We start from the raw sequence: 16,169 nt of genomic DNA, 5'->3' as shown, positions 1-16,169 counted from the left end.
GAATTTGCATAATAACGTACAGTGTCACCTAATGGTGGGGCTAGATCGTCACTGTGTGACACCCTAGCGTGCACTCACACAAACCTGGTTGGTACAGCCGACTACACACGCAGGCCACACACATGCTACTGTACTGATACACAGGTAGCTGTAACGTGCTGGGCACTGTTTGTATGTCTAAACATATCCAAGCATGCAAAGAGGGGCAATAAAAACATGGTGTAATAATCTTATGGGATGCCGTCAGGTAAGCAGCCTGTCATTCCACAAAACATCAGCCTTGCTTTCTCATTGATATTCTTGAAAATGGACTAGCCGCATGCAGCTGGTTCTAGGACATTCCGTTCACATGACTGCCTCATTTGTAAAGTGGAACCACAAAGCCACACTTTGGCTTCGAGCCGTCTCAGCACCACCCTCAGCCCCCTCCTTGTTTTTGTCTGTACTGTCTCAGAGCTAGAAGTAGCACTCCTGTTGCGGGCAGCTGGAAGATTCTTATAAAACTCTGCTCCCCAGCGTCTGGCCTGGTAGCACACACACTTTCTCCAAGGCACACAACCAAACGCCCACAGCTGGACGGCTTCCATGATGAGGACTCACAATAGGAGTGTCTGACTGCTCATGCCCAGCCCTGGCACCCACGTCAGTCCACTGGGCCACAGGGAGCAAGGGATGGGTTGATTAAAAAAATCTCCTTAGTCTCAAACACGTGTGCTGAGCTCACGGTGTCTTTGAGAAAGCAGAACCTGGCCCTGTTTAAGATGGGCCTTAGTGGGCTTTGATGGCTATTTAAGATTTCCCCAGGAGACTCACAAGGAGAATCCCAAAAATGTCTGAATTTTACAGAATAAAACTTTTTTTTTTTTTTTTTTGAGACAGAGTTTCACTCTGTTGCCTGGACTAGAGTGCTGTGGTATCATCCTAGCTCACAGCAACCTCAAACTCCTGGGTTCAAGTGATTCTCCTGCCTCAGCCTTCCTGGGTTCAGGCGATTCTTCTGCCTCAGCCTCCAGAGTAGCTGGGACTACAGGCACCCACCACCACATCCAGCTAATTTTTCTATTTTTCGTAGAGACCGGTTTCTCACTCTTGCTCAGGCTGGTCTCAAAATCCTGAGCTCAAGCAATCCACCGGCCTTCGCCTCCCAGAGTGCTAGGATTATAGGTGTAAGCCATTGCACCTGGCCAGAATAAAATTCTTGAATTTACTTTAAACAAAGAAACAAAGCTAGTTTTAGGAAAGAAGGGAGAATTTGTTTTACATACAGCAAAAATCTCTTCACGATGCCTAGACAAAAGATGGTACAGGACAGATTTGCGTGGAAGTTGAATTTTAAGAGACTCTTGGGACTATAGAGCATTCAGTGCATTACTCCTGAGATTTAGTTGTGTTCTCTCGGACACAGGCAAGGGGAGGCTAAAGTTCCTATTTGGAGCACTGCCCCCCACATGCTCCCCAGCACCCCCACCTCACCCCAAATAATACCACACGCTATCAGAGCAGGAAGGAATGCTACCGGCTTCTCCTCCAGGGCTTGGCAAGCTGCAGGCGAAATCTGGTGCATGAACAAAACTAAACAAGAGCTAAGAAGAACGTGCAACAGAGATAGCAGTTAGTCTATAAAGCCTACAATATTTACTACCTGGCCTCATAGAAAAAGTTGGCCAACCCCTGCTCTAGTTCAGGAAGAAATCAAAGTGGAGACAAGTCAGATCGCATTGTGACTTAGCAGCAGAATAGGACAGATAGACTGGCATTCTCTGATCCTTACTCCTGGGTCCCCACCTATCCAGCCCCAAAGCCGGGCGCGCCCAGCACTTAAGGCCTATAAATATGGCGGTGGTGGGGCGGGGCGAGGCGCGGAGGGGGCGGGGCGAGGTGTGGTGGGGCGGGGCGAGGCACGGAGGGGGCGGGGCGAGGCGAGGCAGGGGCCGGGCGAGGCCCGGTGGGGCGGGGTAGGACCTGTTCGCCCCAGTGGGTTCTAACTTTCTTCTGGAGCTCAGGGTCACCCTAACAGTCCCGCAGGAGACTGGCTCCAGGGAAATGGCTTTCATTAGCTTTTTCTTTCTCTCCAGAAGCCCGCTGTCCCTCTTCCCTCCTCCCCTCCTTTCCCTGCCACCTCCTACTGTTGATCTCAGGAGAAGATTTGGGTGATGAGATGGTTTTTTTGCTTTGCTCCTCAGGTTCACTGTTGGCCTATAATACAACCTCCCACACGGACCAGTCCTCACGACTGAGTGTCAAAGAAGGTGAGTCCACTGTCCAGCGCCCCAGAGTTTCTGTAGTACCAGATGTGGGGTGAACACACCCCACTGTGAAGACTGTCAGGTCTTCCACCAGCTTCCTTGTTCCACTCAGTTATTTCTACCGTCCAGGACGAGAAGGCAAAGTGTTTCCCATTTGGGCGACTAGTTGCCAAAAATACAACAAAAGAAGCTTTAAATTTTCTTGTGATAGTATCATAAAGCTGTCACTTGAAATTTATATGGCATGAAAGAAAACTTTTTGCTCTTAGAATGAAATGGATACTGCTCTGGGCGGCGCCTGTGGCTCAGTCGGTCAGGCGCTGGCACCATATACCGAGGGTGGCGGGTTCAAACCCGGCCCGGCCAAACTGCAGCCAAGAAATAGCCGGGCATTGTGGCGGGCGCCTGTAGTCCCAGCTGCTCGGGAGGCTGAGGCAGGAGAATCGCTTAAGCCCAGGAGTTGGAGGTTGCTGTGAGCTGTGTGAAGCCACGGCACTCTACCGAGGGCCATAAAGTGAGACTCTGTCTCTACAAAAAAAAAAAAAAAAAAAAAAAATGGATACTGCTCAATTTCAAAGCTGAAAATTGGGGTTTTTCTCTGCTCAAGGTAATAAAATGAAGATTCTGAGGATTCAGGCATGTCCACCTTTGAAGGTATTTTCTTTACAAATTTTAGCAATGGCAATTGATTGCCATTGCAATCCTCCAAAGTAGTAGTTGGAGGATTCAGTCTTGTCTGGTCTGGTTTGTTTGAGAGAGAAAGAAAACCATCTCAGCAAATGGTTTTGGCCAATGAATTTAGCAAACATCACAATAGCATTTTTCAGCATCTTTATTTATGAAACAACATTGTGAGGATTGATCCAGACACCGTGTTAGATTTCAGGCATTTAAACAAGTGAATACTTCATGGTACTTGGTTTATGGGAGAAAAAAATGTGAACAAATAATTATTAGGAAGCAGAAGAGAGGAAGCGAAAAAGTTTTCCCATGGCAAAAGAAAAATTCTATGGAAAAGGGAACTTGTAAGTAGGAGCAGACAGATGTTTTCAGCATAGTTGCATGTAGTGAAGCCCAGCATTGCACTTCAGAGACACGTGAAGCTTTCCTAAGGGAAAAGACCATTTGGTTCAAAATCCTCCTTGGATATGGCAGAAACAAAGACTCCAAAACACCAGCTGAGTGTCTTGCCAAAGGTTACACCTTTGATCACATAAGACTTGTGTTTTCTGTTAATTTGCGATTTGATGACTAGAACATTTAGTGGGAGCAATATACAACGTAATGAATCTGCTTTTAAACTTCTCTGTTTTTTATTTGCTTCTTTCTCTCCTATCCCATCCTGAGCCAGCTGTTTCCACTGCTGTTTCTCCTTTCCAAATTGATTTGTTGAATTTCACCATAAAAACAAAGTTTCTGTTGATTCACAATATGTTCTAAGCCACATTTTACTTGATGGCCTATTTTAGCGTCATGTTGCAAATGTCTATAAGAAAGAAAATATATGTAAGGGACAGACAGGTTAGATCGAAGGTTAAGGCACCTTGGATGTACTTTGGGAATATCCCTTCATGTCCTGAACCTCAGTTTTCTGCCAATGAAGGGGACAGACTAAATCAGTAAGAGTCAAACCCTGAGCCAGGAGCCCTTGACCTCTAAGGAGATGACCCTGGAGCCACATGTGAGGCTTCCTTCCACTTGCAGACAGGGATCCATTTCTTTGGAGGAAGGAAAAGAGAGAGAAAGGGAAGGAACTGCTGGAAGGAGAGAGGGAGAAAGGAAGAAAGGAAAGGATGGAAGGAAAAAAGGAAGGAAGGGAGGCAGGAACCCCCAGTGTGCTATACGAAGGATCTTGACAAGTTCCCCCAACTCCAGTCTGAATCCTGCTACAACATCAGAATTAGTTAGTGAGGCTGTGCAGCTGAGCCAATGAAAGATTTCCTGATACTGGGCTTAAAATGTAGGTTTTCGTTTAGAAACTGGCTTGAAATGTGGCACTACACACCTGCCCCCTCCCGCAGTTCTTAGAGCCCAGCCTTCTCCTCTACCTGCCACTGTGTTCCCTGCCTTTGGTCCTTTTGTTTCTGGGGAGTGTGGCTGTAATGCTGCTGGCTCGTTCAGGCATATTGGAGGCGCAGCTTGCTTTGGCTGGGTAGCAACACCTCTTCTGAAATGAATTAATTGTAGTATCCAGGCAAATGCAGGCCCATTCAGGTGCTGCTGGGCATTTATCTCCTACATCAGCCTGGCCTCTAGAGACGATTAAATCTGCGCTTTGCAGGTGCATCTTTTGTCCCCAGGAAAGCTCTCCACTTGAGCCGTTTTGCTCTTCTGTGCATCCCCCACGTGAGGTGGTTTCAATCTGTCTGAACAACCCACAGCGCCACAAAACCAAGTACATTAGCAAGACAAAGCTGGCGGGCTCTCCCTCGGCCCCTCCCAGCCTCTCTCCAGCTGTGCTCTATTAGCTCTTAGGGGCCATCCTGCGACCTTGACTCCATCTTTGAATAAGACACACACAGCCCCAAACAACCCCAGAGTTCATCAAGAGTACCAGAGCTCTGTGTATGTGCCTATGTGTGTGCACACGTGTGCACGCCACAAGGGGCAGGTGCTAGCATGAAGCACAAAGGAGAGGAGTTAGTCTGTGTACCTTCAAAGCACTTATCAGATTAGAATGCCCTTTTACTTTAAAATGGCATCATTGTCTTTCCATCTCATTTCTTGAAAATGGCTGCAATCTCTAAAGGTTATTTGTGTCCAGGGAGTAAGATTATATTTTAAAAATTCATTTATAACAATCTTTAAACCCCTTTAAAGTAAATATCCTGTGGACACGGATTAGACCCAGCTAGAGCAGTCGGCTGTGCTATCTCTACCTTTAGTTGTCAAGGCCGACGAACTTGGAAAACGACAGAAGCTGTTGTCCCTTTCCCACAACAGTCTTGACCGTCATCTGTGAAGAGTCTGGAGTCAGACACCTTCCCATGCGCTGCTTTCGAGCCTTGCAGTGTCCCTGTACAGTAGATATTATTACCTCCGCTTTGCAGACAAAGAATGTGAGGCTGGGCAGTAGGGACTCCCTGAAGGGTACACACTGTTCAATGGCAGAGCAAGGCCTCAGACTCAGCTTAGAGGATGAACTCCCTTGCTTCAGATGGGCTTCCCTACAAACACAGCCTTTCCCTTCCAGCTGCCACCTCACAAAAGGGGTGCGGTAGCCTGAAGGTGATTTGGGTGGACACTTGAAATTTTTACATTATTTTTCTCTTCCCGTGTAGTTTTCCCACTTTCAGCTAAAAACTTTTCCAAAGAGGAACTCACCTCAATCTCTGCTTGGCCCTACCCACTAGTTCTAACCTGCTGAGGACCACCTGGACAGCTTTTAAAAATACTGTGCCCTATGACAAATGCCATAGGACAACACTCTTAGAAGATAACTGAAGCAGTCTAATTCATAGAGACCGGAAGTAGAATGGTGGTTACCAGGGGTGGTAGGGATTGGAGACAGGGAGTTATTATTTAACAGATCTAAGAGCTTTAGTTTGGGAAGATGAGAAAATTCTGCAGATAAATGATAGTGATGGTGATGGTTGTACATTGAATGTACTTAACATCACTGAACTCCACACGATAAGTTTTATTTATTTATTTCAAGGCAGAGTCTCATTCTGTTGCCCAGACTAGAGTGCTAGGGTGTCAGCCTCGCTCACAGCAACCTCAGATTCCTGGGCTCAAGTGATCCTCCTGCCTCAGCCTCCTGAGTAGCTGAGATGACAGGTGCCTGCCACATCAAAAAAAAAAAAAATCTAATTTTTTATTTCTATTTTTACTTGAGACCAGGTCTTGCTCTTACTCAGGCTGTTCATGAACTCCTGAGCTCAAGCGATCCTCCTGCCTCATCCTTGCAGAGTGCTAGGATTACTTAAAGGCATGTACCACCACGCCTGGCCCGGTAAATTTTATATTATAGATATTTTGCTATAATTTTTAAGTAAAAAAATTTAAAATGAAAGATGCTGAGGATGTTCAAGCCCCAAGAATGACCCACTAATTCAGAAGGTTCATGGGTAACTCCTGGGCACTGGAGTTTCCTCCTATAAGCCAAGCTAGGGGAAACTTTGAGAAAAAAAACCCTGCATTATAGAAATGAGACCCACCTGATACTATGGCCATTTATCTTGACCCAGCTCCATCCTAGAAAAGGAAGACCTATTTATTGCTATACTGATAGGGGCACAGATACGAGAAGCCACCGCATAATCATTATGTATTTTTTGAATTATTGTCATTGATGATTTGATTATATGGATATTATGATTTTGACAAATTTAGTAGAGAGCTTCCCATCTCAGAAATTCCTTCCCTTAAAAAGTAGATATGGTGTTGGCGACTTGATTTTACAGGGGGGACACGGGGATTCTAGAAGTGGCTTTCCTAAGTACTTAAGAATGCTGGAGCGAGGGCTGCTGACTCCCTGAACCTTCTCTTGAGATCCTCCAGTCCTGCAGAGGCAAACGTGTCCACCCTGGGGCAGCTCAGAACTTCCCTCAGAATTTCTGGCAAGCTCTGCCCCAGGGCCTTCCCACTGCTCAGCCACCAGCAGGGCTGCAGAACCTGCAGCTTGCCGGTCAGAGCTGCTGGGCATGCCTAAGCCCTCATTTCCTTAGTTCCTCCTGCAAAAGATGGAGGATATTGAGTTCCTTGTTTATTAACTCCTGGAACTCATCAGCCGGCCAGAGCCCATGGAGCCCGGAGCTTCTGTCCCAGGCCAGGAGCCTCGGGACCTGCCGCAGAGTGCGGAAGCTGAGGCCCGCCTGGCTGCGGGCGGATTGCCTGCCTGCAAACGCCTGGCTGATGGCTAAAAAGTCTGTCTGCTTACATGCCAATTATGGAGAGGAGAGAGGAGGAGCTACCTCTCTGAGTCCTTTAGCTTGAAAAGCCCTGCTTCTCTTAAGCAGATCTCTGGATGGGGAGGCTTGCACACAGTAACAACCCCTTTTTTGCAGTTTTTATTGCTTGCCAAGCGTTTTCACAACCGGGGTCTCATTTGTGGCCCGTGCCATTGCCGTGAGATGACCAGGCTGGGACTATTGTCTCCATTCCGCAGATAATGGAAACGAGGCACTGAGAACAGGAGCACAGCTTCATTACAAGTCCGCTGGTCTTGGGGCACAGAGGGACTCAAACCGGGGTCTTTGGTGTGCCCTCTCCTCCCTCCAGGCTGCTTCTCACATCTTTATCTCAGCATACTTGATTCAGGCATCTGACAACACCTTAAACGAATAAACGTTCTTTAACTAATAGTCTCAAGTAGCTGGAGGTGGGCCTTGATCTCCAACTCCTTCATGGTATGTGTTGACTAAGGGCTCAGGCTCCGCACTCGAGCAGACAGTGCCCTGGACAAGGCTTTCCCCTTTTCCTGCCTAAGTTTCACGATATAATGCTCAGAAGTCAGGACGGTGTCTGACACACCAATAAGTGGCCAATAAAAGTTATTAATAATGGTAAATTATTATTCTGACTCATATAGTAAAATCATAGTAGACAGTAACATTAGTGCTGTAAAATAATTACAATCTGGGTTTGCCAGATGCCCCCACAATGCCCAGGGTTGTGAAGGGTACTACACCCTTCACAGGTAGACCAGATAGCCACGTTGCTTAAAAACTTAACTAGGGACATACATGCTTTAAAATTAGTGAGGAATAATATGCAATGTTGTATAATCAAAATATAAAAACGCATGCCATCTACAAGAAGTTCTCTAAGGGTAACAAAGGGGGGGGGTATCATTAAATGCTAAAGCCCAATGTCTACTCCAAACCTTTCATAGAAGAAAAGAGATCTGTGGGCCTAGCTGGGGTGTGAGGCCAAATGTATGAATGTATGTTGGGATACACAGTAGGCAACTCAGTCCGGAATAGGCCTGAATTCTGTGATTCCTGCCTTCCTCCACCCCACTCAGTGACAACCTGCTCTGTACAGAACCCCAGCCAAGCCCCGGAAATATGAATAGGACCCAGCCCCTGCCCTCAGGGGGTTCTAGTTAAACTGAGAGATGCAAACAGGCAAATAAACACTGTCTTGGCGCCTAGGGACTATGTCACCCATCTTTCCACTCTCCCCTGCACTCCCATGCGCAGCGTGTCCTGCCCTGTTTAATTTTAGGGATCAGAGTGAAATTTAGAGCCCTCTAGAAAGACATAACCCGGCAGAGCTGAGAACAATCAGGGAAGGGAAGGAGGTGGGCACCAAGGAAACCAGCGTGTTTGCTGGGGCACGTGGGGGCTGTGGTCCGGGCAACACTGTGAGTTTTCAGGTTGGGTTTTGGGAGTAAAGAGCCCTGGTGAGTCTCTGTGGGAACAGCCAAGGTCCCCATGTGACATGGGTGTGGGGTGTGTGACTCGGGTGTGAGGAACAGAGCCTTGGGTAGCTCTGGCAAGGTGGCTCCCTTGAAACTGGAAGACGATGTGAAACTTAGTAAATGTAGAATGTAAACGTCTTAACACAATAACTAAGAAAATGCCAGGAAGGTTATGTTAACCAGTGTGATGAAAATGTGTCAAACGGTCTATATAACCAGTGTATGGTGCCCCATGATCGCATTAATGTACACAGCTATGATCTAATAATAATAAAAAAAAAAAAGAATTAAAAAAAAGAAACTGGAAGACGGGAAGCTCAGCAAAGGAGCCAGGAGGGAGCCGGGATTTGCTGCAGAATGATCGGGGGGTACCAAGGGCGGAAAGTCACAGTTGTCAGTGCAGGGTGACAAGCTCCCAGGTTTCCTTACACTTCTCCCTCTACATCTATGTATCTTTGAATCTTTCCTGACTTAAAAGATAGGAAGCTTTGTTGTGATGGGTGGACGTGTAGATGAGCACAGAATGTCTGTTTCCTGTTCTGTCACTGTATGGGAGTGTCACAGGGTGTCTGGTCCTAGGAGAAAGTGTGTATTTGGCAGCCTCTTGTGTGTGTGTTGCTGTGGCCTGTGTAGCTCAGTGCATGGAGGAGGTTGGTCAGGAACACGTGTCCCCAAAGGAAGAGGCCTGCAATGCTGTGAGGTGACCTCCTGTCATTTTTAGGGAGTAAATGTTATCTCTTAGGCAGCAGGTTGTATAGCTCACAGGCTCCGTCTAAGTCAGTAGCAGGCGCTTACATTGGAGGGGACGGGGCCTCACAGGACAGCCTGCGAAGAGCCCTGTCGTTTTGTGTTTTTCCTTTGTGATGAAACACCCCTAATCCATTTTTAGCCAAAGCAGGGAGGTTGGCGGGTCGTGAGTGTGCTGCGTCTGCGGTCCAAAGGCAGGATTTATGATTATAGGATAGACAGTAGCTTGCTCCCTCCATTTTATTTTTTTAAATTGTTTTCCTTTGAAATTCCAGAGTTAATGTTTTGTCTGCTTTTTATCTGACCCTCTTTGGAGAGTTGTGTGTTTTTTTTCACCAGAAGAGAGAGAGACACAGAGAGAGAGAGAGACACACACACACACAAAGAGAGTAAGAGCAAAATTGAGCTAGAGAGGAGGAGAGGGGAGAGAGAGAGGGAAAAAGAGAGAGAGAACTGGAAACAAAGAATCCTTGTCTCTAAGCTGTAGCAGCAGGAAACCCCAATCCCAAGAGAATTTAGCCAGCCAGACCTGTCCCGGAGTCAGACTCCAGCTCTCTGAATTCAATTTGACAGCTTGTCTGGGACACTTTCTAAGTAACCATTATGCTTCCTTTCTCCAAGTAAAGGACTGTTATTTCTTTCCGTGGGTGTGCTTTGTACACTGCCATTGCACACACGCGGGTTGCACAGTGACAAGGACACACTTTCTCTAAATTATTAGAAACAGCCTGTTTCCTAAGACAAGTGTAAATTTGTTCCAGGATAATGAGGCAAAAGACTTTTAAGTATTGTGCACTAACTTGTTAGAGGCGGCCCAGGCAATCTGGGAAGAGCTTTGTTGTGGCACTACGTGTATACATGTTACTCTTTGAGGATTCCCTTGAAACATACACAAAAATATCTTCCATTGATCATTCTCAGCCTCTGTGTGGACTGAATGATTAATTTAAAGAAAGGCATCACTGTACTCTGACTGTGGAAGGGAGGCAGAGGATGTGCAGGTCATGTGAGCCCCCCAGAGGTTGTGTGGGATACAGGCACTAGGACTGACCACCTGGGCTGGGCTTGGGGGCTCATGCTTGTAGTCCCAGCACTCTGGGAGGCCAAGACGGTGGATTACCTGAGCTCAGGAGTTCAAGAGCAGCCTGAGCAAGAGCCAGACCCTGTCTCTAGTAAAAATCACAAACTAGCCAGGTGGTGTGGTGGACACTGGTAGGCCCAGCTCCTCCGGAGACTAAGGCAAGAGAATCGCTTGAACCCAGGAGTTTGAGGTTGCTGTGAGTGGTGACACCACAGCATGCTACCCAGGGCAACAGAGAGAGACTCTGTCTCAAAGAAAAAAATAGGGACCACCTAGTGTTCAGAGGGGACGCTGCTTTCCCTGGGAACAGGACCACCCTGGGGTCTCTTCCAATTGCTCAGAGCTGGTTGACTCTGAGGGACAGTCAGGTCACTACTGCCCTTCCAGTGTGTTTCTATTTCAGGAGTATCAGGATTTGGCTTTGCAGGGCTGCTAGAGGCACGTTGCAAACTATCTAGACAACCTTGGAGGTCAGAGGTGAGATAGCTTTGACTGTTCGGGTTCTGATCAAAAGATCCTTCCTTCAAATAGGAGTTGATTCCTGCTTTGTCTATTTTCAAGCATGAGGTGGAATGTCTCCCATCCTCTCCCGCCTGGAATACATATCCTTCTCCCCATGTCCCCACCTCCCTGCCCATGCCCAGCCTTTAAGGACCAGGTCAGATCAGACGGCATTGCCTCTGTGCAGTCTGATCCTCCCCTTCCCTGTGGGGCTCAGCTGGTGCCCTCCATTTGCCATGTGAGCACTCAGTAGACTCTGGCACAACAGTCTTTCATCTTGTAAGACGGGAAGCACCGTGGAGATAGGGACCATTGGGTGGCTAGATGAAAATAATAGGAAAAGTGCCTCAAACGGCTCCCCGGGAAGTGGTGTCGAGCTGGCCCCTCTGATGCTCTGGCCCTGAGGCTGGTGTTCTCTGCAGCTGCTGGCCCGGCTGCCTCCCCTCTTCATCCTGCCCCAAATGTCCACCCGTGGGACTCCAGGGTGACACCTCTGAAGCTGTGATCAGTCCCTTCCCCAGGTGAGGAGGGAGGAGCTCTCAGAGAGCATGTGTCCGGCACAGAGTCACAGCACCCACCCTTAGACCACCACAGGCTGCTTTTGTCAGTTTGAGCTCCCCTTCAGGGCCCTTCAGGCCTGTGTCCCTGCTGACAGGTGGGGGGGTCACACCCCAAGGAGAGGTGACTTTGCAGAGAAAATACACCTTCTGTTCATTTCAACCCTCCTCTTCCACTTCTCCCACGGTGCCTCCCCGCCCCCACCCCATGACAATAAGAGCTAGTATTTATTAAGCACCTCCTGTGGGGCAGCAACTGCTCTGTTCACCTCACATTTGCACGGCATAAAACCTGGCTAGGTTAGCCCTGCGACTGTTCCCATTTTACAGATTGGTTAGTCCCGAATCATAAGGCTAAGAAGAAGCAGAATGGCCCCTGCTCCTGCAGCCCCTCCCCACCCAGGCAGAGACCAGGGCTCCACAAGGACCTTCTGCTCGGCCACCACCCCCATCAAAAGGACCATTCCCTCCCGGGGCTGATAGCTAGTTGTTAAGGTGACCTGATTAGATTAATTGATTCCTGCTATGGTCCAAAAGAAAATAACTGACTCCATGAACTCAGTCTTACATGCATTTCAAGAAGCATATTAGGTGTTTTTAAAGATTATTTTTCATTATTAGGCTTTCTAATTTATATATCCTTCTGTATTTAATGCTACATTAAGGATGACGGAAATGAAGAAGAGACTTAGAAAAGTAAATTTATTGAGTAACACTCGGTCAACGAGGATTTTTTATTTTTTTATTTTTGAGACAGTCTCACTCTGCTGCCCTGGGTAGAGTGTCGTGGCCTTATAGCTCACTGCAACTTCAAATTCCCATGTTCAAGGGCTCCTCCTGCCTCAGCTTCCCAAGTAGTTGGGACTACAGGCACCCACCACAATGTCCCACTAGCTTTTCTATTTTTAGTAGAGACAGAGCACTTTTGCTCAAGCTGGTCTTGAACTCCTGAGCTCAAGGGATCCGCCCTCCTCAGCCTCCCAGTGTTAGGATTACAGATGTGAGCCACTGCACCTAGCTATCAATAAGGATTTTTTAAAATGTAATATATAGGCTCGGCACCCATAGCTCAGTGGTTAGGGCGCCGGCCACATACACCGAGGCAGGCAGGTTCAAACCCGGCCCAAGCCTGCTATACAACAATAACAACTACAACAACAACAAAATAGCCAGGCATTATGGCAGGCGCCTATAGTCCCAGCTACTTGAGCGGCTGAGGCAAGAGAATCACTTAAACCCAAGAGTTTGAGGTTGCTATGAGCTGTGACTCCACAGCACTCTACCCAGGAGGACATAGTGAGACTCTGTCTCAAAAAAAAAAAAAAAAAAAAAATTAATATATAATATAGTATAAAGTGCTGTGTTATTAATTCCCTTGTTCAAAATAAAGTGTTTCTTAACTTTACCTGTCTGCTCTACCCCTGTAGCAGCCAGGGATGCTTGGACTCAAATATGCTGATAAAAAGAAACAAAAAAAATTTTAATTTAAAAAATGCAAGCTGGGAGTGAATAATAGATCATTAAATCAAATTGTAAAGTTTCCTTAAAAAGCTTACAGGTAAGCAGTTCCCTACCACTGCAAGCTTCATTGCCCCAGGGTTCTGAAGGAGGAGAGAGAAAAGCTATCCCAATTCCCCTAAAGACATTTGCCAGAATGTTCTGTTGCAGCCACGCCCCCATCTACCCACACTCATAGATTCAAGTGTGCCCTTGATAGGGGAAGGAACAGGGGGGAAGTTGGAACTAGCACTTGTGTTTTTAGAACAAGCTCATGCTTTATTGCCTTCCTGTTCTGGGTCAGCGTCCCTTCCCCCACCACAGAGCCACTTCTGCCTGTCCCTGTGCCAAAGGGCACCAGGCCACCTGTGCTGTCCTGGCTGTTCAGAAGTGCCCACCTTGGTCCTCCTGCCCCCCTTGGGCTGTGTTTGGCCTTTTTGTTTCTCAAAGCTGCTGGGCCACTGGAGCTCACCACCTCTCAGTGGGAGTTCACACTAGGTGGGCCTTTGGCGTTTGAATTTCTAATTTATCTCCAGCCTCTGGGCTGTTAGTACCTTAGGTCTGCTGTCTTACCAAGTTTCACTTTGACTGGGGACATTGATCTCAGTACAGACAACACAGCTAAGACTCAAAAAGGAATTGGCCTTGGTTGATGGGGCTCCATGGCCATGGCCATGTGGTCTTGGATTGTAATAGAAAGTAGAAGAGACCCCTCCCTGTTGGCTGTTCTGAGAAGGTGGTTCCCAAAATATTCTGGAAAGATAAGGGAAGACCCCTGGGGCTCCAAATGACCCACTGGTGGCCACTTCAACACAGAATATTCCAAATACATTTGTCTCACCAAATACACTGGTGTAGAAATTCTATTACAGGGAGGTTGTTTGAAGGGCAATGGTTGGAAACCATTTGAAAGAAGCTTGTTTAGCCCCATGCTCGTAAGCCAAATTCTTTCTGCATATCTATCTATCTAGACAGAGAAGCTTTTCTGTGCCAGAGGGAGGTGTAGTACTTGGGGCTTCTTCCACTGAAAAGCCAAAGTGTGGGTAGCATTCTTTGTTATTTTAATATAAAAAAAAAACGTTTCCTATGCTCTTTTTATAAGTGTAACAACTTTCTTTCTTCAGAGAAGCCCTTATGTAAGATAATGAAGAGCTTATTTCTCATGAAATATCCTTGTGCCGAAAGAAAAAGTCTTTGAGGAAGAAAAGCTGAGAATTATGAGTGGGCTTTTCCTCTCTGGTCTCAGGGACCGGTAAGCCCCCACGTGGGAAGGTCCAGAAGTTTAACATGCCTCTTTGATAAAGTTAAAATTCTTGTGTCTGGCATAATCTAATGAGAAAATAAGAATATTAAGTGGGATAATTGCTATATCTTTCAAAGTCAAGTCCTACCTGCCTAGAGAAATTTTTTCCTTACTCCTAAAGGCTACAGTCTCTTCTCTAAACCCCACCACGTTCAGGAACTATTTATGGACCTAATTATAGATTATCTTGCAGTCTTTAATTGTGAGTTTTTCCCTATCTCCTTTTTTCCAGCCCTGTTAATATTCAGTAAATACCATTGACAGTGGATGAATTAAATCTACTTTGTCAATTTAATTAAATATTTACTTGGTCCTTCTGATTTACTAACTTTGGTTGGCATAAGAAAGATTAACTTCTTAACTCTTATGAATTAAACTCTGGGAAAGAATAGCAGTTTTGCAGGATGTAGTGGCTCACACCTGTAATCCTAGCACTTTGGGAGGCCAAGATGGGCAGATTGCTTGTGCTGAGCCATAGCAAGACCATGGCTACTCGACTAAAAATAGAAAAACTGAGGCAAGAGGATAGCTTGAGCCCAAAAGTTTGAGGTTGCTGTGAACTATGATTCTATTACACTCTAAGCTGAGCAACAGAGTATGACTCTGTCTCAAAAAAAAAAAGGAATCAGGCTTTAATTCTGTAGGACACTTATATATGAAACATTTTCACATATATGATCTCATTCATTCTCCAAAGAACCCTGCAAGGATTCAGTGTGCTGTTTGCTTTTCCAAACTCTTAAATTCAGGAATAATCATTCCACCTACACATACACAATTATCTCCCTTTCACAGATAGATTGAGGTTCAGAGAGGTTAAGTCACTTACCTAAGTTCACACAGCTCACTCCTGGCAGAGAGGGAAGGCAAAGTTCTGACTCCTGTTCAGAGTTCTTTCCTTTGCAATGAACCATTTCCTATTTAGAATAAATTAAAAAGAAATTATGGAATTTCTTCCCATCAAGTTTGTTAAGAATCCTTAAAACACCAAAAATAATCCTATGCTTGATAAGATTTAAATACCACTCGACCAAAGAAATGGAAATTGTTTTTCGTATAATTTTGAAGAATCTTTGTGCTTAAAAAGACTTTGGCCTGTCTGCAAAATAATGATCAGTCCTGCCCAATATCCTAGAGAAGTTTGGAGAAAGGCAGTTTTTATGCTATGAGTCATATTTTCAATTTCTATTAAAATTCTTACATAGCCACACATGCTTTCTCTCAGGCTCTGGGCCTCCAGGCCTATGCTAATTTGCATGTCTGGTTTAGATAATGTCTGAAGGTCTCTTGCAGTCTGAAAAGGAGCCTCTGATTCTATGATATAATAAGTGAGACCACATTCTACCTACCAGGGATTGAAGGTTCCTTTTCTCTTAACTACTGTGCTACATCTTACATATGGATACAGGGCTCAGGGAGCATGTCACACACCCCTGCCAGGCCAAGAAAGGTGGAGTGTTTGTTCAGGATGAATTCACCTGTCCACTTTCCCCACGCTGACCCTGGAGACTTACCCTGTCCTAAAACCACTTCAGACATAGGCCAAAAGGCAAATCGTAGGCAGTGTTGGGATGTTAAGTTTCTTGATTTGAATGGCAAGTCTAGTTCAACGTGTGTCTAAGACCACAAATTGGTCAACTCTAATAAAATGACCTATCACTCTCCTTCACCCAAACATTGAAGAGATGCTGTCACACTTTTTAGCTAATTTTGCTTCCTCCAACATATAGCACTTCTCACTAAAGAACTAATTGAAAAGCATGGACTTTCGGGGCAGCGTCTGTGGCTCAGTGAGTAGGGCGCCGGCCCCATATACTGAGGGTGGTGGGTTCAAAACCAGCTCCGGCCAAACTGCAACAAAAAAATAGCC

At 46.2% G+C, this 16,169-nt stretch overlaps 1 protein-coding gene and 1 non-coding gene across 3 annotated transcripts in view; both read left to right on the top strand.

Annotated features, from left to right (window-relative positions):
• The window catches only part of FLI1 (Fli-1 proto-oncogene, ETS transcription factor), a 115,087-nt gene that overhangs the window by 81,213 nt on the left and 17,705 nt on the right, over positions 1 to 16,169 (top strand). For both annotated transcript variants that reach the window (XM_053594550.1, XM_053594551.1), the window contains one exon: positions 2,184 to 2,249. In XM_053594550.1, the coding sequence (XP_053450525.1) occupies positions 2,184 to 2,249 (66 nt within the window). The remainder of the gene's footprint in view (positions 1 to 2,183; positions 2,250 to 16,169) is intronic.
• LOC128589462 (small nucleolar RNA SNORA63) lies at positions 12,825 to 12,953 on the top strand. Its single transcript, XR_008381032.1, has one exon. It is a non-coding gene; the product is annotated as a small nucleolar RNA SNORA63 (small nucleolar RNA).

The sequence above is a fragment of the Nycticebus coucang genome, chromosome 6 (genome assembly GCF_027406575.1).
Source record: "Nycticebus coucang isolate mNycCou1 chromosome 6, mNycCou1.pri, whole genome shotgun sequence".
NCBI classification, from domain to species: Eukaryota; Metazoa; Chordata; class Mammalia; order Primates; family Lorisidae; genus Nycticebus; species Nycticebus coucang.
The sequence above is the reverse complement of the archived record's forward strand: the minus strand, read 5'-3'. Positions and strand labels throughout refer to the sequence as shown.